Below are 25348 nucleotides of genomic sequence, written 5' to 3' on the forward strand. Positions count from 1 at the left end.
TTAGATTTTATACACAAATGTTTATTTCTCAAATAAACAACCCCTTTAAACACAAGGAATGAAATCTAAATCTTCATAAAGATGAATCAAAAATGAAATCCCTCCTGCATACTGTAATCACTGTTTTCTTGGTCACTACTGGCTTTAACTGTTTAACATCAAAAAACAAGGACATACTTAAAAAATCATGCTACTGGATTCCTACCTCTGCCTCTGACCAGCTCTATACTGATCTCCAGTATTTTAAAATTTTACATCATCAAATCTGAAGCATTTATGTGAAGAACAGCTGTGCATTAAACACAAACAACAGAACAAGAAGATTATAAGATGTAGTCAAGTTCATAACGAATATAGGTGTTCTTTTCATCATTATAGATTCTCGGATAGTGTGCTATCAGAGCATCCTGTGAGCCAATGTAGATGGAATTATAAATCTTCCAATAAACATCTCTGACTTTCCGGGCAGGGTGAAACAAACCCTAGAGAACAAAACAAAACAACATTTATTCAAAGCTTCTGTTCTGGAAGCCTGTTACTGAATTTAACCAAGTTTTAAACAACCGTTTGAAAAGCACCGTGATAACAGTTAACATCAATTATTAAAAAGGAACTACAATAAACATGTAATTATCAGTTTTGTGACTATAAAAACTAGCAAGTATTAAGAGAATATGAGGAGACATTTTTCCAGGGAGAAATACCACTAGATGTATTTCTAATTTTGCACTGTTCTTTTAAAAAGATTCCAATCTGTTGCAGTGTATTTGGTTGGAAACAAGTCTTTTATTTGGCTCTGTTAACAGAGAGCGCTAGAGAGAAATACAGGAGATAAATGATTATTAAACCTAAAGAAGTTGAGCAGAACATGAAGACTAGGAAAAAACAGTTCTATAAAATAAGAAATACAAATAAAATTAGCAAAATATACACTGTACAGGAGACTTTCATGCAACTTTCACTTTCCTGCTTATGTCAGTATCTTTGTGCTCCCACTTAAAAAAAACAGTGAAATCCCCTATCTACAAATTAATAAAATGCAGTCTCATCATCTCTACACTGATCTGCACTTCATGCATCCTTGCTTCTTATCTGCCATGTGCTACAGCCAATGCAGCAAGAACTGTTACACTCAAATACACAGAAAAGGCGCCTCCATATTCTACCTCCAAATATGCATTCACAGCAGCTGGACTGACTAGCACAGACGTAGCGGTATAAATCCTGATCCAAGCACCCTTTTCTAATGCTTTGCACTTAAAACAGGTTTAAACATCTTACTGTTTTCTTTGGCTAGCGACACATAATGTTGATTTAATATCAATCCTATCCTCTCTTTATTAATGCTGCTTGTTACTTGTTCTCATAACCTTCTGCACTGCTGATTTATTCGCCCAATCGTTATTTACTGTCCTCAAAGCTGCATGCTTCTACTTTACAAGTCAGAGCCAATTTTTAGTCACTTTATATTCTATGTTATCTGCTACTTCTATGCAAGTTCCTCAGTGTAATCGGTTATCTCACTCAAAAAAAAAAAGTTTCCACTGCATGTTTTCATTATCAAAATCCTCAGTACAGAATGGCGTGTTAGAAGAGATGAAAAGCCAGACTGTTTTCTTTTACTGGAAATCTCCTTCAGCTGACTGCTCATCTCCCAAAGAGAATCACAGAATGGTTTGGGTTGGAAGGGACCTTTAAGCTTATCCAGTTCCAACCCATCCTGCTGTAAGCAGGGACGCTTCCCACTGGACCAGGTTGCTCAAAGCCCCCTCCCATGCTGGGGAGGAGGCATCCACAACCTCCCATCAGGCAACAGAAGCCTGTTTGGTAACTGCTGTCTGTGCAGCATACATCAGGACATACCTGCAAACAATACTGCAACATTCGACAAGGGCCAATAGCCACTCTGAGGCCCTCCAGAGCCCCCATGACTGCCTGAATGACGTGCGGAGAAGTTTCAAACACATTAGGCCATACGTAGTTTAACAAATGATTAAGAGAATCTTCACAGCCAAACCCATAAACACCAAGAGACATGTGCTGCACCACGGCACTGGCTGTTTGTCTGTGTACAAGATCTCTGGAAAAAAAACAATGGTGTGTTAGTAAATCACACTTAAAAGCAACGTAACTGGACAAGCATTGTGTTTCTTTTCAGTTACATTATTTTGAAAGCATCGATATATGCTTTTAACCCACATCTACTGACAGCAAGAGGCAGAGTAACCAAAAATCAATTAATTCAAAAGACGGTTTTCCAGCAATTATTGTGTTGTACACTCTGTAGCAAAGTTACTAACAACAGAAATGTGGTTTGAACACAGCAAATACTAACCCACCTAAAATGGCTGTACCATTTCCATCTTCAAAAGTGTTAGCAAAATAGAAGTATGTAATTTGAATTATTTGCAGATAGTGGGTACCCAACTATGTTGGTTACTGAGCAACTTTTAGCAAACAAGGACAATGTGCATATTTGCTGTTAAGACCCAGTTACATACTTAATATGTGACTACAGCTAACTGGACCATACACAGAAAGAACTACACTCACCTGTCCATTAAAGCGTCTTCAAGCAATGGCGTAACGGCATAAATATAATCTTTTCCCATCTCTCCAATGTATTCAAACAGGAAAGAAAGAGATTTTAACACACCATTCTGGACATTCAGTTCGGGAACTCTGTATTCATTCATGAGCGCAGGCAGCACTGTGAACGGTGAGCATGTTTCAGCTACAATAGCAATTGCTACTGTAGTACATACTCTGTTCTGCCTTTCCTGTACTTTCAAGTTATTCAACAGAGTAGCCAAGACATCGTGAGGTCTGGAAGAGAAAATACGTACATCCACATCAATAGATTCGGTGAGCATGTAGGTAAATTAGTTGAGATTGAAACAGAAAACAGCGGAAGAATATGGCTTAGCCTTTCTCGAAGAAGTTAACATTCCCTGGAGGAGCCCCATAAACTCTATTACGGTTTTGTGGTTTAAGCAAGCACATCATTTTTTAAATCACCAACTTTTTAAAAAAACAACAAACAAATCAACCCTCTCTCTAGATGTAGCTTTTGTTCAGCCTATAGTTAGTTTGTAAACAAACTCTATGAGATGGGAGTAGCCTTTCCAGTACTACTGGCAATTATAAACTTGTATAAAATTATACATATTTATTCCAGGTAAGACTTTTGACAGAGATAGGCAAATGGGCACAGAGAAGCCCAATTAGCTTGGTACCTTGTTATATCTGTTTCAAGTCAGTAACTGGTCATTTAAGAGCGCGAAGAGAAACACGATTTGTACTTCACACTATCATTTGCTGACTTGTAATAACTCAGTGTAGAAAAAAAATCCTTTGCAAATCAAAGAAGCATTGATTTAAGGAAAATAAGAGTATTTAATGGAGAGCTATGAAAGGATATAGAGAGAGTCTGAATGCGTATCACACTATCAAAACGTGAGAAGATGAGCACGTCTTGCTACCAAATTGCACTCTAACCTCGCTAGCCTAGCAATGTAGTCCAAAAGTGCAGCACTCTATGCTAATAAGAACGTGTCTATATTCTCTTACTAAATGAATAAAAATCAAGTGTACAAATTTAACATGTTAACTGCAGAGGAGTTTGAATACTTCTCTCTAGTAAAATTCACAATCATCACTACATCAGATAATTGCACGTAGATAAATTGCATGGATAAAGCATTATTCCAACTTACCCAATAGCTTTTGCAATATATCCAAAAGTATTTACTGTGGCTCTTCGAATCGCTTTCTTGTGAGCTTTTAGTAACTCAAGCAGCTCAAAGCAGATCCTCATCCATTCTCTTGCAGAAACATATTCTGCACCTCTGAAAGAGAACAAAGAGTTTTCTTCAGTTCTGCTTGAAGTTTTAAAGTAAAATCTCAGAAATTGCAGTACCTACTTATTCACTATCAACAGAGGAACATTTTTAAGCAATTTACTTAAAGTATCCTTTAAATTAGACCTTCACTGATTAACAGTTTACATGGAACACAAATATAATAAATTTTAAATTTGAAAATGTGGAAAAGTATACTTCTTAGAAAACATTTGCAGATAACGTAATTACAGTAACAGATCATTTGCTATATACTTCATCTTAAACATCATGCTAAACTTTCAAAATAAAACTTAAGAAATAACGGAAGATGCAAAAAACCCAGATGTCAAACCTGATACTCTAGTTTAGCTTTTGCTACAGCAATTGCTTCCATAGAGGATCAGTTATATCGTTAGTCAGCTTACCTGTCTGCAATGCGCCCAACAAGATCGATACAATTCTCCTGTACTTTCTCATGCCTGTTCTTCAGAATAGGCGTAAGCCGCGGCAGCAGATCTTTGATAGGCGGTGTCATCTTGTGCATACCTATTGAATAAAAAGAGGCATGGTTAGCTTTGCATTCTTTTCATTTCACTCTCGAATGGGTACATAACCAATACATAAACGTACCTATGACATTAACAATAGCCTTAAGCGCTCCAAGTATGCTGCCCAGTACTTCAGGATATTCTTCACCGAGGTACTCATACAACACAACACCCAGATGTCCCATCAGTTTTTCCTACAACCAAGGAAAAAGACATAGAAGTTCAATTTTCTTCCTTCTGATGACTACGATATACTGCAGCTAACTTGATACAAGTCAATACAATACCTCTTGACAAGTCTTCATGACAACTGCGGTACGAGAGATGAGGTCAGCAGCCTGCTGCCGCACTTTAGCCGACTTGTTGTTCAAACGCCACAGAACCGTACCGCAGATCTGTGGCAAGTAGGGCTTAACTCTTTTGCCAAGAGCATTAACCACTGTGCCAAAGCCATTCAGCATCACAGAATCCTGGGTGTTAAAACAAAAGACAATTAGACCAAAACCACCACATTTTTGTTAAATCTGGCATCATCTAAAATTCTTATTAAAATGCTAGCATTCTAGATCTAGTACGTGGATGCCATTGATCTGAGCACTGAAATCTACGCAAGGGTTAAAAACATCTAACTTACAACTACACGTTTCTCTGTAACTAACAGTGAGCTACCTTTCAATTTAGTCAACCATACCTCCAGTTAAGTTGGCCATACCTCTGTGGTCTGTTCTTGAAAGGCATACAAGATGCCATCAATAAGTTGTTCCTCTAGCTTATGATCAATGTCTGCCGCACCCAGGTTTCCCATTATCTTCTCAATTGTTTCCATGACCATTTTTCTGTACTGTTCAGCCTCATCCTTCAGATCATCCACAATTCTAGAAATAATTTCTGCTGCTCCAACTTTATTTGCCAGCTCCACTGTTGTGTCCACCAACTGAAATATACAGGTAGTTAAGTGAGCAAACATCATTAAAATCTTCTAACTCTTGAAAAATGTATTTCCCTAGTCTGAAAAGGAGTATCAGCATCACGCTGGTTTCCAATTTCATTTCAGGGGAAATCTTTTTTCAGGAAAAAGTTACAAATGGTAATTTCAAAACAGATTCCATCTAGGAAGAGAATAAAAATACAATGGCACAGAGAAGAGAGTAACAAAATGAAAAGAAAAAAGGATGCACCAGCATAGCTACTGTAGCCATTACTACTAGTAAACAAAGAAGCCCTAAGCTGGCCTTCAGATAAACAAAGTATCCTTTAAGCTCATTGTGAGCAACTGTTTTCACCTTTTGAAATCATCCAGTTTTAAAAGACACAAATGGGGTGAACTACCTCACCTTAGAACTGATGTAGATTCAGATTCAGAGATAAAATGCCTGGTATGAAACTCCTGGCTCAACAGTTTCTAAACCACTATTCCAAGAACAACTCAGTCACAGGACATACAAGACACAAAACCAGGCATCTAGCCTGAATGAACACCCCAACACGAATTTTGTTCTATTACAAAAAAAAATTAACTGGAAAAATACCTGTCTGTAATTTCTCCTGTCCAATGCCATTCTGTGTTGCCAGAAGTGTTTGAAAAATGGTGGCAAGATCTCTGTTTTAATGTAGTTTGCTTCAACACCATCCGTACCACAACATTGCTTTACCACCTAGCAGGAAAAAAAAGCCAACAATGTTAATTCTGTGTACAGTTTGTTTGTTTGTGGTGTTTTGGTTTTACCTTAAAGAAAAGGAAACATATATTCAATGTTAATGCTAAACATTGAGATTTTATCAGTTTAATTTAGTACATGGCCAGCATCTGAACAAATAATTCTGACGTACCTTCAAAACAATTTTTTTCATCTCTTCATCAGGAGACTGGAACTCTCTGATAAGAATTAACATGACTTCTCTGGTATAATAGTTCGCATACTCAGCATCCATGAGTGGAATCAGATAACCAATAGCCTTCAAAAAGGCAGCCAAGCCCTATTTAAATGAAGAAATATTTTTCCAATGAGTTACAGAAGATACATACTCATTTCAGTTCAAACTAGAAGTATTTTAAACATACCTTTCCTCTGTGTTGACGTATACCCTTCCATAAGGGCTTCAGAACAGAATCAAATGACTCGATACCATAGGGAGTAGCTGCCTCAGCTAAAGCGGCAATAGCCAAAGCACTGATGGTACGAACCTTCTGCTGCTCATCCACAAGACCTGCAAAAGAGCACTATTTAGTACCACTTCTTGTGTCTTAAACTCAAAACTGCAAAAACATGCAGATAAGATAAGAAGCGATCAGTTTATTTTCAGGAAAACATACGCTATTTGTCTTTTACAGTTAGACAAGTTATTTCCCACTGTCAACAAGGCCACACAAAACTCTGCCTTACTAACACTTCATCTCAACAATGTACAGAAGAAAAATTCCAAGTATGAAGAAAATCAAATAAAAATCTTAAGCCAGATGAAGCAGAACCTACCATGCTCAATAATTTCAACCAAGCTCCTGAGATGAGGCAAGATAGCACAACCCATCAGAATAGCAATTTGCTGCACAATCTTGATGCCAGTATGCCTCGCCTGCCAGGACTTCTTGCTTTTACAGACAGCTTTCAAGAACGGCAACAGAGAAGGAATGCCCAAAGCAGAGGCAACAACAGCAAAGGCTCGAGCTGTGGTATTTCGGACATATTCATCCATGTTATCAATATCAGGTCGCATCGTAGAAATCATTGTTGCCAAACCAGCAGCCTGAAAGAAGAACATACAAAATGCACACATTTATGAACAGTACAGTATACTTTTCTGTCACGACTATAAGCAGCTCTGTGTGGCTATACATAAGCTAACTCCTACTGTAGAATTAAAATGTATTACCTTAGCCAAGTTTGAAATAATTTCTCTGCCTTCCACTCTGGCATAATAGTCTTCATCAATCAGCAGTGGTTCAATGACAACAAGGATCTGAAAAATATGAAAAAAAATTACATTTCCATTTCTGAATACTTTAGGTAGTATTTCTGGCCCTAATAAGAAAATTATGATTCCATGAAGCTGAGATAATGCCATGGATTTAAGCTTTCAACTCCATAACGACCAGAAAAGTCTTAAGCCTGTTATGCCTTTTTTTTTTTTTTAAACCTACAGCTCTTCCTCTGAAGAACCTTCCCCACAGATTCTAGCTATATCAGGTAAAACCTGCCTCCCACTCTCAAGTGTGCATATATTCTTTTAACATTATGCCTTAATATTGTAAAACTTGCACTTTCATCACACTACAGCAGATTAAAGTTTGGCTGAAAAAGAAATACAAAAGCCAATTAAGATCTAAAAAAAAAAACATGGTACTGTCTTCTCTTCTGCTACGCAAATGAACTGTACACTTCTCCCACAGGGATCAGAAAAAGCAAATCAAAGATGAGCAAACCGCAACAGACCTTATGTACATATGGCCGGACCAGGTCATCCAGTTTGTACAGAATTCTGTCTATGACTTTGACAAGTAAGTGGCGCTCCTGATCCTCGAGCGTCGGTGACATCAGCAAAGGTAGAATCTGATTAAACAGTGGCCCAGCTCCAAATTCCCGAGCTTTATCAGTAATTTGTCTCAATGCAGCCTAAAAAAAAAAAAAAAAGCAACTGTCCCTTAAACTATAGAAACAATACTGAACAAGTAGATATTAACCAAGTCAGAATATAATCTATTGTAACCACAGGCTTCACAATACTTGTTCCTACTACTGTTTCTACACAAATACATCAGATGTTAGGCCCCAGATGTTCCATTTTCAAGAAGAGTATGCTCAATATTAAGAATGGCAGCACCTGAAAAGGCATTTTACACAGCACTTGCATCTAGGCAGGCTGGTGCTCAGGTCAGTTTAGAGTGAAACTGCAAAATATTTGTAATCTATTGCATGAACAAGCTAGACACTTAAAAGCTACACTGCCAATTTAAGAAATTGGCCAAATCTTGAAAATTACAAAGCCCTGCAACCAAAAAGCACTACAAAATCTACTTTCTCATAATTAAAAAAATACATATTCTGTAAATTGTATGATATTTAGTGATCGGCATCACTGCACAGAGAGCAGCAACAACAAATTACATCGAAAGACAAACCAAAAGCAACACAGATGCAGAAGGAAGAGAAAGCACTAAACAGACAGCAAAGCTTAGGAGATAATTTTGAAGAGAATCCTATGGACAGCAGGAGAAAAAAAATGCTAGTCTGAAACTGAACTTGAATACAAATGCAGATTTTTAGAACATGAAGTGGTAAGAACGATGACTAATCCTACCTTTCTCATGGGCGGTGTGCCATTCTTTATTTTCAAAAGTAATTTCATTATCTTCCTCTCCTTCTGCTCTTCAGGACTCAGAGTCGATTCATCAACATCAACCTAGAAATGATTCCAGACAAATTAACAGGCATTGGTACACTTTCAAAAAAAGTATCAGAAAACTCTGATCAGCATGAGTGAAATGTCATTTACCAGCAGCTTATCAAAGTACTGGATATCATCTGGCTTTAGGAATGGAAGATTGCCAGAAGGCTGGTCATTGACACTCTTCATGGTGCGGTCCTCTGTCTGCATGTGGAATCCGGTCATACCGCCCAAAGGTGTGGGAGTCGCTGTAAGTTTACGCGCCGGAGTACGAATAGGTACGTAACCAGCTGGTGGGGGAAGAACCTACAGAAGAAAGAATGAAACATGGTAAGAACTGTACCGCAACACTAATCTAAAGAATAATCTCCACAGCCTGCAAGATTCATCTTACCGCAGCAGACGCAAATTGAGGAAGGTTTCAAATGCAAAACAGAAATAAAATAGAACATATGGGTTTAGCCATTTGTAGATTTGTGTAAGCTTTACTGCATACATCAGATCCCGCATTGAGTGATACAAACAAATTCAGCAGGATAGTTCATATTCATGCCTATTCTGTACTGACAATATTTCAGAAGAAAGCTCACTTCCACTTCTTGGAAGCTTGGATAATAAACTTAAAAAGACTTTAGAAACTATTAAAAAAACCCACACACTTCAATATTTGTATCAACATAGTGTATTTGCAAAGTCAGAATCTGTAACTCTTTCCTGTCTTTCCACATTTGGGCTTTCTTCCTGAACTTAGCAGACATTCTTAATGTTGAGAAGCAAAATAAGAACTGGTCATTGAAACCAACTTTACTTTCTTCCCTTTCTAATGGATTTATAGCAAACGAGCAACTGAACCAAACAAATTTCTACATGAATTAATCAATATCTTCTTCCAATATTCTAAATAGTGGACAACCTTTTTTTTTTTTTTTTCCCAAAATTCAATATCCCCTGACTGAAAAAAAACTACCAGTCTGCTGTATTTTCATCCAGATGAATTACCTTATATCCTTCTGGGAACATAGCATCCAATTCTTCATCAGAAAGTGGTCTGTTTCTCTCATCAATTTCCCTCTCCCAACGCCAAGCCTGCAGCTGTTCAGGAGTCATGCTCATGATATGACCTATAACCAAATAAAAAAAAATAATTAAAAAAAACTTCCATAAAAAGAAGATACGTTTACTTAAACTTTAAGTGGCCTCTTGAGCCAAACTTTCCACACTTGACATCTGTAGCCAATAAGACACTATAACGTCTTTACCATCTAGACTAAACACAAACAGACCCTTAATCTTAGTCTTAGTTCCCATGGGCATTATAACAGGTAAACAGAATGTATACTAATTGTTGTCGTACCATCAGAGCAGCATGTTAGGCAGAAGTCTATTTCAATATACAATATAAAGGTTGGAGCTTCATTTTCACATAAGAAAGTGAAGCCCTGGAGAATGGATTGGGCTTACCCGGCGTAGGAGTTGCCATGTTCATAGCTGGTGTACCAATGGGTGTTTTGCCAGGTGTCAGAACAGGAGTGCTGCCACCCATCTGGCTAGCAGGTGTTTCATCCCATCGTGACTTTCTTTTACTTGCTCCTGGGGTCGGTGTCTCACCAATGGAATCACCACCTCTATCTGTACGAGGAGTCTCAGCCCATCCACTGCCATGTCCCGGAGTATCTAAAGAAAAACAAAGCATTTTTTGTAGAAAACTGAGAAGTGTTATACTCCAACTATAGTAAAAACATCAAATTCCATTTTCATTATCTCACCCTCACGTGAATCAGCAAGCATAAAATAAATGAATATACTAGAAAAGTAAAGATTACTTTGGTGTATACTAAAAACACCCAACAGATAGTTTGACTTTATTAAAGCAAAAAACTCACCTTCTTGTTGAATCTTAAACTAAATCGATAAAATCCTAAAAAATACATAAGAACTCAAATATTTGAGATAATGGACAAAGTACTCCACAGTCTCCCTTGATAAACCAATAAACAACAGTGGTGTTTCGCTGTTCTCTGCCACATGAACTTAAGTCAAGATAGGTGAGAAAATCCTTCTAAAACTTGCTTAAACGTGTACGCAAGTTTCCAAAAAATTTGAAAACTCAAAAAAATTCAACAGTTCAGAATCGACACAGACACACAACTGTATCACAAAAAGCAATTAAAAGTAAAATGCACTATTTTGTCCTAAGTAATCATTAAAATCCCAACCTGTAGCGGTCACTGGACATACCACACAACTCTGATACAATTTTTGAGCAGAGTTGGGTTGCGAAAAGTGCATTAAGCTGACAGAATTCAATGCTACACAAGCTCAGATAAAAACAACCTATCAACCACTAGGTGTCAGAATGTAATTACTTTGGGCTTTTTGCTTGCTTCAACTGCTTATGTAAGGTGAAAAATACCTATCATATTTGCTATCCAACATTTGCTAGACACTCTCCAATTTGCCAGCATACCTCTTTCTGTTTTAGGTGTTTCATCCCATCGGTTTTTACGTGCACTGGACGTGGCACCTCCGTGGCCTGGTGTTGCATGACCGGGTGTGTCTCGTCCAGGTGTTGCAGCTCCTGCCGGCGTGTGACTGGGAGTGGGATCCCAGATCTTTGAGCCAGGGGTGGCACCAGGAGTTTCGCTACCCTTTGCACGGCCTGGAGTTTCATCCCATCGCAGAGATGGTGTATGTCCAGGAGTCTACACAAGACAAAAGCCTAAGTATTAACCTCTCTCACCTGATGCAGTAGAAGAGTGCTGTTTTTATTCCTTTTTAGTGCGTACGCAGTATGTGCCAGATGAAGAAACTTTTGAAATTCAAGAGGATTAGCATTAACGTCTCCTACCTATAAACTGATGGGCACAGGGATTATTACCTCTGCTTGATCCCAACTGGATAACTTTTTAGGTGTCGCACCAGGAGTCTGATCAGCTGTCTGATCCCAACGCCGCTTGCGTTTTGAAGGTGGCTGAGATGCGGCTCCATTGACGACTTTAAGCTCTCCAGCTTTAGCTTTTTCAGCTAGCTGTTGCCTAATTTCCCTCTATTCAAGAACACAAAAAGACAAACTTATTTCATAAGAAGGCCTCTTCAGATTACACATTAAGAGATTTTTCAGTTGTATCAGTTATCTTTTTATGCCATTTTTTGAGTTTTTGCTCAAATAACATGCAATCAGCCACACTAACTTAATTTCAAATTCTTTGATATCAACAGGGCTATGTGTTTGGAGGGACTACGTTTAAATTCACTTGCTATAAAACTTCGTAGTATAGTAGAAATACAACCACACACAGAATTTTTTAGTGCTGTCAGTTTCTATCACCCACAGAAATGCCTTGGAACTACTACTAGTCAGTTTCAAATGAATTCCACTTCAGTAAATTGTTAAAAGAGGGGTGAATTAGAAAATAAATTCGTATGAGTTATACCCCGAAACATAAAAAAGCCAAGAAATTCTCATTTAAAATTCTGAAATGACATTGTTGAAACAGCACGCTGACAGATACAATTTTTCATTTATCACTGAGTCCATACAGTAGGGTTACCAAAATGGGGAACTATTTCCACAATTCATGTCATCAACTAGGGTAAATCAATATAAAACAACAGAGGTCACTGGAACTGTAAGATCCTGCTCCAATTAACAAGACAGCTTTGTAGGTATTACAAAAGAAATTTTATTAATACTTTAAAAGATACTGGTAATATAAAGTGAAATTTCAGTAACTATGAATAGAATAGGTGGTTTTACTATTATTTTTCCCTTTCACGTTTTAAGCCAAATGTTAACCAGTCGTTGCTACCGCAACAAAAGCCTTTTAAAAACTCCCTAGATTCTCTTTATATAAAGCTCCCAAAACCAAATCCCTCTGACGCTGAACAGCCCTCCATGTCTCTCAGCTTTTGTGTCTCCTCCTCTGAAAGAAAATAACCCGAGAGCTATAAAACAATCCAAACTAAAATATACTGACAGCATTTCTCTCTGTTCTTTTGGTATTATACAGAACAGATGTTTTTCAAAGCTTTCATCCTTACGGCCTACCAGCGTGGTTCAACACGCGAGGAATATGATTTTCCAAAGAAAAAAACCTTAAGTTCAACAACATTTCTGTCCGCACTGTTCCTATCATGATTTCAAAGGCTGCAAAATGAAATGAAGTTCACATGCAAACCCTTCCCCGCCCCAAACATACCTCTTCCTTTGTTAAATGCTGTTCACGCATAACATCCATGTATGTTCTGGCATTCATTTTAGGGTCTGGTGTCTTCCCTCCTGTAGAAGAGAACAGCAACAGGAATGGAGCACAATGAGTACAGAGTAAGCAGAAACTACCGACATTTTCTATAGTCCTGCTCTAATATTATATTATTCCATGATCATTTAATTTTACTTTTTGATTGAAAATTTTAAGAATTACGTGTATCTTACGTTTATTCAGTTTGCTGATCAATTTAACCTGTTTGAACACAAACGTAACTACTGCAGTTTCAAACAAATATTTTAAAGCAGATATAAATGATAGAATGACAACACAGTTAAGAGTCTTCAGAAGTGATGGGTTCCTGGGTTGCTAATCCGGAATACGTACACTTTCGTGCCTTTGTCTCCATCAGCAGTTCTGACTTCAAGCAGCAGAATAGAAGCCTAGAAAATTATCTCTTTACCATTAGTAACACTTTGGAAAGATATTTATATTCAAAACATTACCTTGTGCAAGCTGTTAAATCCTAGTAGTTATCTGACTATAAACAACTATTGCATACCTAAGTAATGTTTAAAATGCTTTATCGTAAGGACCCATTTACAAGTTTGACAAATCTGGACACATCTCCCAGATCTTCCAGTGTCATAACGTAAAAGGGCTTCATTTAAAAAAGCAAAAAATCCCAGGAAACTGATAGCACCTTCCCCCTCTTTTCAAAGAACAATTGCGATTGGGATCTGAATGTAATACAGTACATATACCACCACAACGATACTCACAGGTAATGGGTTTTGTGTACCATTTGTTGTTTTATGCTCTGTATCTTGAGTTAAAATTTAACTTTTACATACTTTACAAGAAGCCCAACTTCATAAAAATTAAGACTTGTCAAGAAAAATGCTATTAATTAAAAAAGAATGTGCAGATTTGCTATACAAGTGGTATAGCATTATAATTTAGGAAAAAAATAAAATTCTTAAACATTTCTATGCTGAAGATCACTGCCCAATTGGCTGTGTCACTCTGACACTAGCTTTGATAGGACTTTCCTTTGGAATACTTTTTCACCATAATCTACACAGGATGTGTTGAACTGCACCCTTAAGAATGCAGACAGGACTGGCATATAGCAGTACTGCTGTAGGAAAGAAATTAAGGACAGTTAGTATGGGCCTGTGAATTCTGACAATACATGTTTATATAAATTACAATTAAGCAAGTAAAATAAGTAATATCCCTAGTAATTCATGCAGGCTGCAATTCTAATTTGTAAAACCTGCAAAACAGCTGTTGATTTTAAGCCAACAGGCACCTCACTTCCACAAGTGAAACTTGCTCGCCTCAAGAAATTTTTCATCAGACCCACTATACCCCTCTTCCTCACTCACATTCTAAAATTATCTGAACAGACTTGAACTATTAATAGTATCAAAGTCTTATATAGGCTCTTTTTTCTTTTAGCTATACCACCTAAGTTTACGTAAGATGGCAAGAATCAGGTGCTCTATTTTGAGAACTAGCATTTCAAAAGCAATAGCCCTGTTAATCTATGACTTGGAACGAAAGCTTTCAAGGTACTGAAAGACTGAGCACTCAATACACAAGTTGTTCAAGTATAATGCACAACCCAAAACAAAAAGAAAAGAGAAACCTTTAACCCTTTGTGTTTCTATGGCAATGGCTCATTATTTTCTTGTCCTTCTACCTGGAAAGAAAACTTGTATTATAAAGATGAAGAATATGGCATCTAGGTTTTCAACCCAACCTCTACACAAAGGGGATGTTTAAAACAAAACTAAGTTTATAAGCATGCCAACAGAAATCAAAGGGCTAAAGACAGTTTAAGACAACAGATTTCAGAAGGGGTATAGAAAAGTCAAAAATAAATTACCATCTGCAAAAGGATCAAGACGCTCAGGGGAAATTATCATCATCCGCCTGTGCTTTTTGTACTCATCTTCCCGATCTGCAATCTTTTGAGGACGGTGTTCTGCAAAAGGATCATACTAAAAACAGAAAAAAAAAAAAGCTGGTTAGTCACGTAAGAAGAATATGAAAAATGTCACCGACCATTAACACTACCCTAATACAAATCTTACTTCTGAAACTGGAATGTTTTTTTAAGCGCAGAATTTTTGATCAAACAACTTCCTGTTACAGTTCTAAGAAGCTTTTTCATTTGCTTCTAAGGCATTTCATCCTAGCAGTCTTTCCTTCTTCTTTGGAAGAAGAATCTTTAAGTCTTCTTTCTGGAAGACTTAACTTCATACACTTTTAAGTTTTGAAGAAAAATATTTTAGGAAGATAAAACATACACAATTTTCTTTACAAAAACAGAAATTTAAGACACATTCAGTTTTTCCAGTTATTTGCATTTTTGAAGTATCCAATCAATGTTTTTAAGTAGTTCAGCACATACACACACATTGCTTTGACACGCGCAAGTGCCAATTTCTACCACCTGCTGGAATTCTAATGGAAAGTAGTGACAAGCTTAGAGCTTAAAATACTGTAATGCTCTATAGATATCCTGTACTTTCAGAAAACAAGACGTGGTCTTGAAATACTAATACTTCTCCTTAGACTCAAATAGTCTTTTGTTGTGTCCTAAGTTAAGATGTACCTGTTCAGTTGACTGCGGTATGTCATTAAGCAGTGCCACTGGAGCATGGTACCCTGGCTTCTTCTGGCCAAGCAAACTTGTAGATGGGTAATCGTCATCATCCTACCAGAAGAAAGACATGGCAAAGTCACACTGATACTGGGTTTAGGCAACAACGTCACATTAACACACTGCAGTCATAGATAAAATGAAAGAAGACTAGAACAGTTACCCCGACAATCCGTTTCACATCTATTGTTGCACAGTTCCCAGCAACCAGCAGCTGAACCAGACAGAGCTAAACAAATGGCTAAAATGATACCTTACTCCTTAAAAGACTCAAGTGAATGTGCTGCATTTACTCCAACACGTGATCTTCAATAGCTATACAAAAAGTATTTCATCTTAGTGCTACCCATGCGATTCGCTAATTATTACAGAAAAAGCAGTGCATACCATTTTTTTTCTTAAAATCCAGACAAATACAAAGAAAACGTCAGTAAGTAACCCCAAAAAATATTTCAGTGATAGCAAGAGATTGCCAAATCTATTAGACCACTGTTAATTTGGTTGTACCTTCTCAACCACAATGCCAAAAATGAGTATTCAGAATGTGTAAGACACTCTCACCGTGTATTTTCTCCAATTAGTAATGAGATTCTGTGCACCAGTTTACGGCAACCCAAAAGAAAAACTGCTCTTAAAATTATGAACTGATTTCAGTGAAACACCACAATGGAAATTTTTAATTAATACAATCCTGCAAGTCTTCAAATACCATGTCACTAGAAGAAGTATCAGCTAATACTAAATTGCACGTAAACACTCTTGCTTCCTTTTAAAAATACTCTTCATTCAGTTTAATACACAGTTGGTCATGGTGTGTTTATGATCAGAACCGTAGTTTCTGATTGCTTCTGAAACTGAAAATGCATTTAACATTAGAATTTACCAGAACTTAACAACATAATCTTTACCACCCTTATACATGAAACAGTGCAAAAAGCCAATCCACAAATACTGCGCTGAAAATTCAAATGAAGTAGAAATAAAAATATTAAAATAGCCACTTAAAATGTTGGGCCTGAGTTTTACTAGAGTTTTTTCATCTTGTTTTTCATCTTGGCAGCAACAACAGAACCAAGTCAGGCACTCTAACTAAAGCTAATAGAGCACCAGCCTCCAGCTTCCGGAGCCCTGCGACTGTGAGAGCACACGTCATGAAGTACGAGCAGACACGGACCCAACAAACGCCCAGGGTAAGGCATGTATTTTCCAGCATGGCTTTAACAGCAATACCCGCTTTTGTATCAGTAACTGCAATTACAAATCATTTCAAATAAAAGCCAGAATACTTAGAAAGTCCTTAAATAAATGAAATCACTTACATCTTCCAATTCAGTTGCTGCAATGGATGTTACATATCCAGCAAACCTGCTGTCACTGCCACCATAAATTTCTTGATCGTAATATCCGGTGGAGTCGAGGCCTACTCCTTGTGCTTCATCGAGGGCAGGCTTTTTTCCTTGAATTTCTCGGATCTGCGCTTCGATATCTAGGGTAAAGATACCCAAACACTCAGGTCTTTTTAAACATACACTGAATGCAATACTTGTATCATTACGTACAGCAAATTGAGTTCTTCCACCCACCTTCGAAGACCATCTCTAAATAATTAACTCAATATTATTATCACATGAAAACTATAAAACAACAGTGTATATAAAGCAGCTTTTCTTCAAGCTGTAATATTACCCGGCACAGACTAATCCAGTTGTATTATGGCCTGAAGCAAACCACTCAAACTCATAAATGTTAACCCATCTCATCTTCCACAGAGATGGCGGGGAAGGTAATTACAGCCCAACGGAATTTCTCAACACTACACGGTACAGGGCTTTCTCAATTGATGTATTTTTTTTCATTAAAAGTGGCTTTCAAGATGTTATCACCATTAATAAATTGATTTTGCTAATTTAAGCCAACCTTTTTAAAGAAGGTAGTGTGCGAGTAACCACATCTGGGAACATTCAATAGAACTCCTTATTCAAGAACAAACATCTACCACACTGCAAAGCCTCTGAACAAATAAAACGATCTGACCCGCCGCTGTAGAACAAGACAGCCAGAACGTCAACCACAGCTCCCATCACAGGCAGCTCAAATGCACCCAGCTTTGCGACAACTCCTGCCTCTGCCACCATCTTGTTAGAGTCCACTGCTCTTCTGAACAACAAAAAGCCCACCCTTCAAGGAGGGCCAATGGGAGCTTTGGCACTCCTAGCATATCAGGATCTGACACTAATCAATCCTGGAGTCAGTCAGTGACCTTGGAAATTTGGCACTATTTGAGAGAACAGTAACTCAGTAACCCCCAAAACCAAGGAACCAATTTAACCTTGCTTCCTCCCACTCGTTGGTAAAAGCAACGGGAAAATCAGTTGTAGTAATTCAATTGTCCTCAACAAATGTGATCAAGACACAGGTACACTAAGGCACATCAAGTCCCATAAAAACTATTGCTGTTTCCATCTGTATTTGCACTTACTGGGTGAAGGAATACCAAGGCCCATGCTTGTGGAGGAGGGCTGGACCAGATCTCAAACGCTCCTTCTGACCTCAACAAGTCTGTGCTTCACCCTCCCCATCTGAAGTACTATTGCCTATGACATTAATTTGATGGAAATTCCCCAACTTATAAAAGCTACAGAGAAGTACTACTAGCAAATAACCCAGAAACTCTATTATGCACTACTGAGCTATTTACTACTGCTGCTTATCTCTTTTTTTCTTTTCCCCCTTCAGGATTAATATATTTCACAAAACTTTTCCACTGAGGTAGCTTGCAAAAGGTACTAAGACACCTGCTAACAAACCTAACAAAAATTAAGAAAATTAAGAAAATAAGGTAAAATCTCGCTAATCCAGCTACAGGTTGGCCAGAGCTTTGCAGCTACCTAGAAACAGTCCCCTCCGCACCGTAGAAACCACAGCTACCTGCCAAGAGACTCACGCGAACTGAAGCCCAACACAAGGCTTATATCACCCCTACATTCAGCTCCCCATGAAATCCTGCACAGCACAAGTTCTCCAAGAATGGAGACATTTTGCTCCTAAATACACTAATAGTAATACCAGAAAAAAACTACTAATGCTGAATTAGGATCTCAGCCTTGCCCGCAGAGTTCTCTCCTCATCTTCAGAGGCAGCCCACATGTATTCCATCAACCAACAATGCCTTCAGGCATTCCATTTTTGCACAGTTGTTCTACTACTTGACTACGGAACCAAAACAACTCGAAGAAGCACCATTCTGCCAGGTTTGTTAGGTGTTTCTGGTTGGTTGTTTCTTTCAAAGGGCAGTTCAAGTTCCCAATTCTGTTTGCAGCTCGCTGCAATGCAGCACAGGGGTGAAAGGAAATACCTGAGGCTTCCACTGCTACCAAGGACACTGGAAGCACCAAGTGATTTTACACCACAAAGGCATTGTTCCTTACTTCTAAGAAAGGTAGAGAACATTTCCTTCTTTTCCAGGCACACACAGTATACCCTAACCACCACTCGGTCCTGTGTTTGTTCTATGCTGCAAAGTTGCTGGCCTAATTTTGTGAGCGCAAGAATAAGTGACCATGCTTTTCCCAGCTGACAGCACACCAAGGGCCAACCATAAGTATTTCATTTCCAAAATAAGTAATAATATTTTTACACATCGTAATGCAAAAAAATCATCTGCTGGGTATTCTCCTCTCCTTCATATGGCTGTTTGTGGCCAAACTATTTCTTACTTGCAGTTGTTTAAGACTGGAAGGTATAGTCTGACTTCTATGAAGACATTCTAGAGATGTTTTCAGGAGAATTTGACCAAATCCTTACAGTTAAAAAAAAAAAATGCTCACACGGTTACAGCATTTAAAAATAATGTGGTGCAAGAAACGCAGAACGCAAACTTCTGTTCTTACATTACAATCTTGTAAAATATACACTGCACATACCTAAAGTGCAATGAGGGCATTAATGGAGCATAGGACTTTAGACTTTGGAATACAGAACTTCATGCTTCTTCAGATCTCCAAGCACTTTGAAATCAATTTTATTTATAAGCTGGGGAGCTATGAGCGGTTTGTCAGCTCACAGCCCTTTTTGTCTCAGGAACAAATCCAAGGGATCTTCTTAACATACTTTTAATACAGAAAAAAAAATCTTTGAAGGTGTCTGAAGATCAGATCTTCCAAGTATGTAAACATATGCTTTATATTAAACAGATCAGCAGTTTCTATTCAGTTCAATGGGACTACTTCTGTATGATGTTTACTTGCAAACTCAAGTCCTTTGTGCACATATTACTCCTCCTCTTGCCTCACCGTACCATTATTTGCAACACATCTGAATTCACGGCATGAGCATCTGTGTGCTGATCTGTAACTAACATAGCCTTACACAGCTCACCTGGCACACCCACAGGAGGGTACACACGCCAGCAAAAACGCAGAACAATGCTAAGAGCTGTTTTTGCTTGCTTCACGATGCTCAGGAGCGGGGCGAGCCACGCTGCCCGCAAAGCTGTGTGCGGAGCGGGAGGCGGCAGCGAACGCAGCCACAGGGCGCCCCGGAGAACAACACGGCGCGGCCGGTAGAGTCCCCACCACACAGCGCAGCTCCGCTATGCAGCCACCCAGCCGGCAGGCCGCCGCGGGGCCCGAGCAGCGGCTGGAAGCCCTGAGACCTCGCGCCGCTTGCCCTCCTCGCGGGCCTTTTCCTAGCGGTGCCGTGCCGCCACAGCGCCGCGACGCCACTAAAGCAGCCGTGCTCGGGCCGGGCAGCGCTCCGGGCGCAGCGCCCGTTCCCCCGCCGCCCGGGGCCCGCTCAACGCGGCGGTACCGAGGGCGTGCGCTGCAGGGCGCTCCCCACGGGCGCAACGCGCGACCGCCGCGGGCGCCTCCCGGCCAAGGGGAGGGCCGCGCAGCCACCGGGGGGCGGCGGGCAGCGCCCGGCGGGCGACATCTTAGGAGCTGCCCTCGGGGCGGCGCCTCTCCGGCAAAGGCGGCGCGGGCTCCCCGCGGCCCGGTCGCGCACTCCGCCGCACCCCGCCGAGCGCCAGGAGGCGGCCCGGCCACGGCGCTGACACGGGCGGCGACGCCATTACAAGCGGGCCCAGGCCGCCCGGCCCGCCCGGCCCCCGGTCCCCCCGAGGGCTGCATTCGGAGAGGAACGGAATTAGAAAACGCGAGAGGAGCGCGCAGCCTCAAAGACGGCCGCCGCCAGGAGCGGATTTCAGCCTTTTACCTTCGTGGGTCTTGGCGATCTTCGCCATTTTGTCCAGCGCGAACAACGCCGAGACGGAACTGCCGCGGCCCCACCACTTCCGCTACAGTGGGGGGGGGAGGGAAGGGTAGAAAACAGTGCGCAGGCGCAGCTGCGGGCGGAACGGCGGCCTGTAGAAGCCGGGGCCTTTCCGAAGCGCAGTGGCTGCGGCGAAAAGCACCACCCCGTCGGCCGGGCAGCCCTGCGGGCCCGGATCGGAGCTACGCCCTCCTCCTGACTGACGTCTCTGACAGCCAACAGGAATGCGGCATGGGAACTGAGGTGGCCAATAGTGGTGCGGCAGGGCTGAGGGGTTGGGATGTGTGTGAGGGCTTGAGAACTGCGGACTATGGGCTGTCTGCCACAAGATGGCGGAGGTCGTGGCCTGAGGGTGGCGGGTTGTGAGGGCGGCTATGCGCCTCTGCTTGCCCAGTTGCTTGGCCTTTGTTCGTCAGTCATGTGGGAGACAAGTTACTGCGGAGCAGAATAAAACATGTACATGTACTCAAGTGTTCGAAGTTGAAATCGAGCATAGGAACTCCAGATAGCCAGAGCACTCCAAAGGTGCCCAGGGGTAGACAGTAAATGTGTGTCAGTAGCCGCATGCTGCCGCTGCAGAAGTAAATCCAATTCTAGGATTACTAATGGCAGTGTTGTATGCAAAGCCTAGAAAGCAGTTGCTTCGCTGTGCTTGGCACAATGCTGCTCACAGAGTACTTGAGGGCAGAGTTAATTTTGGGACGTGGCAGTCCAATGCAGGCATGGACAAACTCAGCTGTGCCTGAAGAGGATGAGAGGAATGTTCTGAGGTGCCTCAAACGTCAACCAAGCTTGGGACTTGGGAATGGAAACAGTAGCTAATAGCTTGGCTGTTCTGCAGCAACTGCCCTGTGCAGCTTTGTGCTTCATTTTGGAAACTGATAATTTTCTGTTATTTCAGTTCTTTTGGTGTGACAGATCCATATTTCAACATAATTGCCTATAGTATGCATGATAACTGAATGAGGTTTATATTCTGTTCCCATCCCAAACCAGGTAAGCTCTTCCTTATGCTCAAATGCTGTTAATAAGCTATCATTCTCTGTTTTCAGTAGTAGTAAGCAAAAGCCTGAGTAAAACACCAACACTGACCATGCAACCTGAGTTCCAAGTCTGATTGCTTGAGCATACAATACCTTAATGATATTTCATAACATGCAGTATAATACGTAATCTTAGATATAATTATTCACTATTGTACAGAACTGCCAAATCTCTAATCTCCTCAAAAGCCTTTGCTGCAAGGAAGGCGAACCAATTTTTGCTATGTCAACTTAGGAATGTCTGGAAAGTTAAAACGTAATGTATTTGCAAAAAGAGGAGAAATGCATGGTGGCAACACTCCCTCACTACTCATAAATCATTCCCACTATTAAAGTTAATTTTACAGCTTTTTGAGGATTGTCTTACATAAAGCCAACGTTTTGTGTTTGTGAGAACGTATGTTTGATCAGTCAGTCAATCTGTGTGTCTGTCTTTGCTCTCTTATTGCTTAGTTTGCAGAAGTTTACTGAATAATCCAGCATTTGTAATGCTTTACATAACTATATGCATTCAAATATTCTTAAGAAAGACTCATTTGAAAGTGCAGAGGATCTGCTCTTTAGTATTATTAAACTCACATCCTGCATTCATAGAAAGATGCATTCATAGGCTATGGAACAGAGATATTTACCGAGCTGTTGAGAGACGTGAGCATAAGGTCAAGGCAGACAGTAATTCCCTATTACAGGAATTTAATGCCCACAACTATTTTAAGTAACTGTCACATGCTCAGGTTCACCATGAAGATCAATTTGCAGTAACTTTCTCTTGTTTCTTCAGCCTGACTTCCAGCTTACTTTATGGGCAGCAATATTATATTCCCGCTGTTATTAAACAGAACTGAGCTCAAGGGTTGCAATCCTAAGGTACATGTTTAAAATGTGATTTTAGAATATGCCATTTCCCACACAAAAGGAGTTATGTGTTGTAAGAGGGAAGAGGAATTGTGCTGCGATGAAGCACTGTAAAGTGCAATGAGAAAACTACTTTCTGCTTTGTTTTCCTTCCCTCTTGCAAATTCTGTGTGCTGACCGGAGTCCTGTAATTTGCCTCTCACAGCCCTGAATCCCAATATATCTACACCTTTGCTTCCTGAACACTGTATCTGTTACATAGCTCCCACAGGATATGGACAGGGTAACTTAGTGGTTAAGCCCTCCTATGTTACCTGTCGGAGTTCCATCCCCTGTCCTCACATGTCCATATACCTCATGGAAATTTCTAGATGGATTGGAAAGATATTGGTTTTAAGAGCCCAGAAGCTTTCCAGACAGCATCATACCTAAGTCACAGACTGGCAATGTCTTGCTTTAATTAACAGATTCAGGTCCAATTTAACGCCCAGCCTATGCTATCAGTAGCTGGCACCGTTGCCAAAAGCAGTGCCCAGTCACATCACCTGTCCTTGATTTACCCATCCTGTTTTGCCTTTGGCACTGGTTCACTCAAGCAGCCATGCTTGTGGCTACTCCCTCCTGCTGATCTTCCAAGAACAACTTATTCTTTTTTTTTTCTCTCATACACAACACTGGGAAGAATTGTACAGTGAACTGACATTATGCAAAAAGCTACAGATCTGGTCACAACTCCCTGCCTTGGTTTACCCTGGATCTGTGCTACACTTTGTTTGCTGTGACCTGTTTTCTGACATTTATGTGTCTGTTAAAGGCAAAAATAATTGACTGAAAGAGTAGAAACGTAACAAAAGCAAGTACATTTCAGCTCCATAGGAACTGAATTCAAGTTTCTCACAACATGACTAAGGAAAAAATATAAATCTCTTCCAGTTCCAGCTTTGCTTCTGACGTCAAGAAGTAAGGTAGAGAGGATCTATTTCCTTACTGAAAAGCCAACGAAGGGGGAAAAAAACCAAACAATTGGATGACAAATGTGATAAAGTTAAGGGCATGGCCCAAATGTTGGCAGCACTGCCTGTGCCCTTACCTCAGGGCAGTGACGGTGATGCAGGGCCCTGCAGCTGCTGGGTGGGCACAGACCCGGAGGACACGCTGCCTTTTACCCACTTTCTGTATTTGCTCATTTCCCAAACAGCTCAGCTGTGAATGTCATTGCCCTGGACTGCAATGCACTACTGCTAGACTTGCCCCTTTACACACATGGGAAAAATGAGGCAGAAAATAAATGTGAAACCGTAACACTGAGGAGCCATAACCTATCCACAGCTGTGCATTGTAACAGCCCAGAGCATCCCACAAGAGAACAGCAGAGATTCAGGAAAGCCACAGGGAGATTTACCTATCCAGGAACGGGATTCAGACTATGCAGCACAAAGATAGACAGCTGTGTGTGATAGCTGATGGGGTTAAGGAGGATTTGAGGACCCTTTGGTAGATGTGTCTCAAGAGAAGCCAGGCTTCAGGTGCTCAGGAGGCCTGTGTCACCTCTCTACTGTGGTGCCGCTGGGTGAGCACTGGCTAGGGCTGCCTTGGGCAGTGATGCTCCCCAGCCAGTGGCGGGCCTAAGGCGGCACCTGGGTGATAGTGCTGGCTGTGTTCTTCCTTAGCAGTCAAATACAGCCTCTATTGCTTTGGAGATGGGACAGGGCACCAATAGAACAGCTGGATTTCACACTGGCTGTGAGCACGGACAGGCAGATTTCAGCCTTTTCTGGATGTACAGGCCCACCAAAATCTCACAGAGATGTAACTATTCTAAGCCTTCCGGTTTAGGCTTACAGCCAAATACTCTAATTCTTGCTATACCAGAAACACCCAGCTCACTGGTACCATGTGAACACGCTCCTGATGTTATACTGAGGCTTGTGATTAATCCACTGAAGCATGAGGTAGTAAATCTGCCCTTAGTTCCTGGCTGCATCCTTGGGAGATCATTAACTAGTGACTTAATCATCTCCCATGCTTATTGATCACCTTCTCCTACCTCATTATGTGGTGAAGAGACTTTACAATTTTGAGATGTTTCAAGTGCAGATATTGTTTGAAATTCATTTACAAGTAGGAACACAACGGTCGATTTTTGCTCTGTTCAGCATATCTTTGGCTGCCAAATGAGCACATTAAGCCAGCTGCCCTACTGTAGGCATCTGTAGGAAGAGCTGAAAGCATTGTATAGAAAACAGCCTGCTTTTGAACCAGGACGTGCCACATTGTCCATGGTTGACTCTCTCTGCCCACTTAAAAGGACCCTGATTATTCTTAAATGGCTTAAAATGGCATGAACACCATAACCAGAGTTTAAAGTGATTCTTTTCTCATGATGTGGTATAACAAAAAAAGAGCGTTTAGAAGACAAAATAAAGAGATGTTGCTGTGGCCACACATGATGACTCTTTCAGGTGTACCCACAGTGTTCAATATTAATTAGACCCACTCTTCCTATCAAAGTTAGGTAATGCAA

The 25348-nt window shown here is 40.4% G+C and overlaps 2 protein-coding genes across 5 annotated transcripts in view; one reads left to right on the forward strand and one right to left on the reverse strand.

Moving 5' to 3' along the window:
- Positions 1-21046, reverse strand: SF3B1 (splicing factor 3b subunit 1). 4 transcript variants are annotated; one of them, XM_021398052.1, is made up of 25 exons: positions 20870-20897; positions 16975-17141; positions 15608-15709; positions 14876-14990; positions 12973-13052; positions 11652-11819; positions 11241-11475; positions 10235-10447; positions 9773-9894; positions 8882-9079; positions 8687-8788; positions 7822-8001; positions 7262-7348; positions 6865-7135; positions 6453-6598; positions 6221-6367; positions 5920-6045; positions 5103-5324; positions 4678-4860; positions 4473-4584; positions 4268-4388; positions 3717-3848; positions 2554-2826; positions 1864-2080; positions 1-482 (listed from the first exon to the last, which is right to left on the reverse strand). In XM_021398052.1, exons 1-25 carry the CDS (start codon positions 20895-20897, stop codon positions 324-326), a joined length of 3906 nt encoding a protein of 1301 aa, XP_021253727.1. In that variant the 3' UTR covers positions 1-323. The 4 variants fall into 4 exon arrangements, 2 of the variants coding, with proteins under 2 accessions (XP_021253727.1, XP_021253728.1); XM_021398053.1 differs by lacking the exons at positions 14876-14990; positions 15608-15709; positions 16975-17141; positions 20870-20897 and adding an exon at positions 13369-14841 and having other exon boundaries at positions 324-482; XR_002439191.1 differs by lacking the exons at positions 1-482; positions 1864-2080; positions 2554-2826; ... (14 more) ...; positions 10235-10447; positions 11241-11475 and adding an exon at positions 13369-13424 and having other exon boundaries at positions 11758-11819; positions 20870-21046.
- The window catches only part of COQ10B (coenzyme Q10B), a 16984-nt gene continuing 12670 nt past the window's right edge, over positions 21035-25348 (forward strand). Inside the window, exon 1 of the mRNA XM_021398075.1 lies at positions 21035-21169. The gene's annotated coding sequence lies outside the window, so the exon portion shown is untranslated. The remainder of the gene's footprint in view (positions 21170-25348) is intronic.

The sequence above is a fragment of the Numida meleagris genome, chromosome 5 (assembly GCF_002078875.1).
Source record: "Numida meleagris isolate 19003 breed g44 Domestic line chromosome 5, NumMel1.0, whole genome shotgun sequence".
NCBI classification, from domain to species: domain Eukaryota; kingdom Metazoa; phylum Chordata; class Aves; order Galliformes; family Numididae; genus Numida; species Numida meleagris.

What these genes read in the sequence shown, in the direction of transcription:
- SF3B1 (XM_021398052.1), bottom strand. Translation starts at nt 20,897, where the DNA reads ATGGCGAAGATCGCCAAGACCCACGAAG. An exon ending in AGCATTTAACAAAGGAAGAG is followed by an intron (nt 11,820 to 12,972) that starts GTATGTTTGGGG and finishes GTTCTTGAATAG; the next exon opens with AGGGAAATTAGGCAACAGCT. An exon ending in CATGGCAACTCCTACGCCGG is followed by an intron (nt 9,895 to 10,234) that starts GTAAGCCCAATC and finishes ATTTGGTTATAG; the next exon opens with GTCATATCATGAGCATGACT.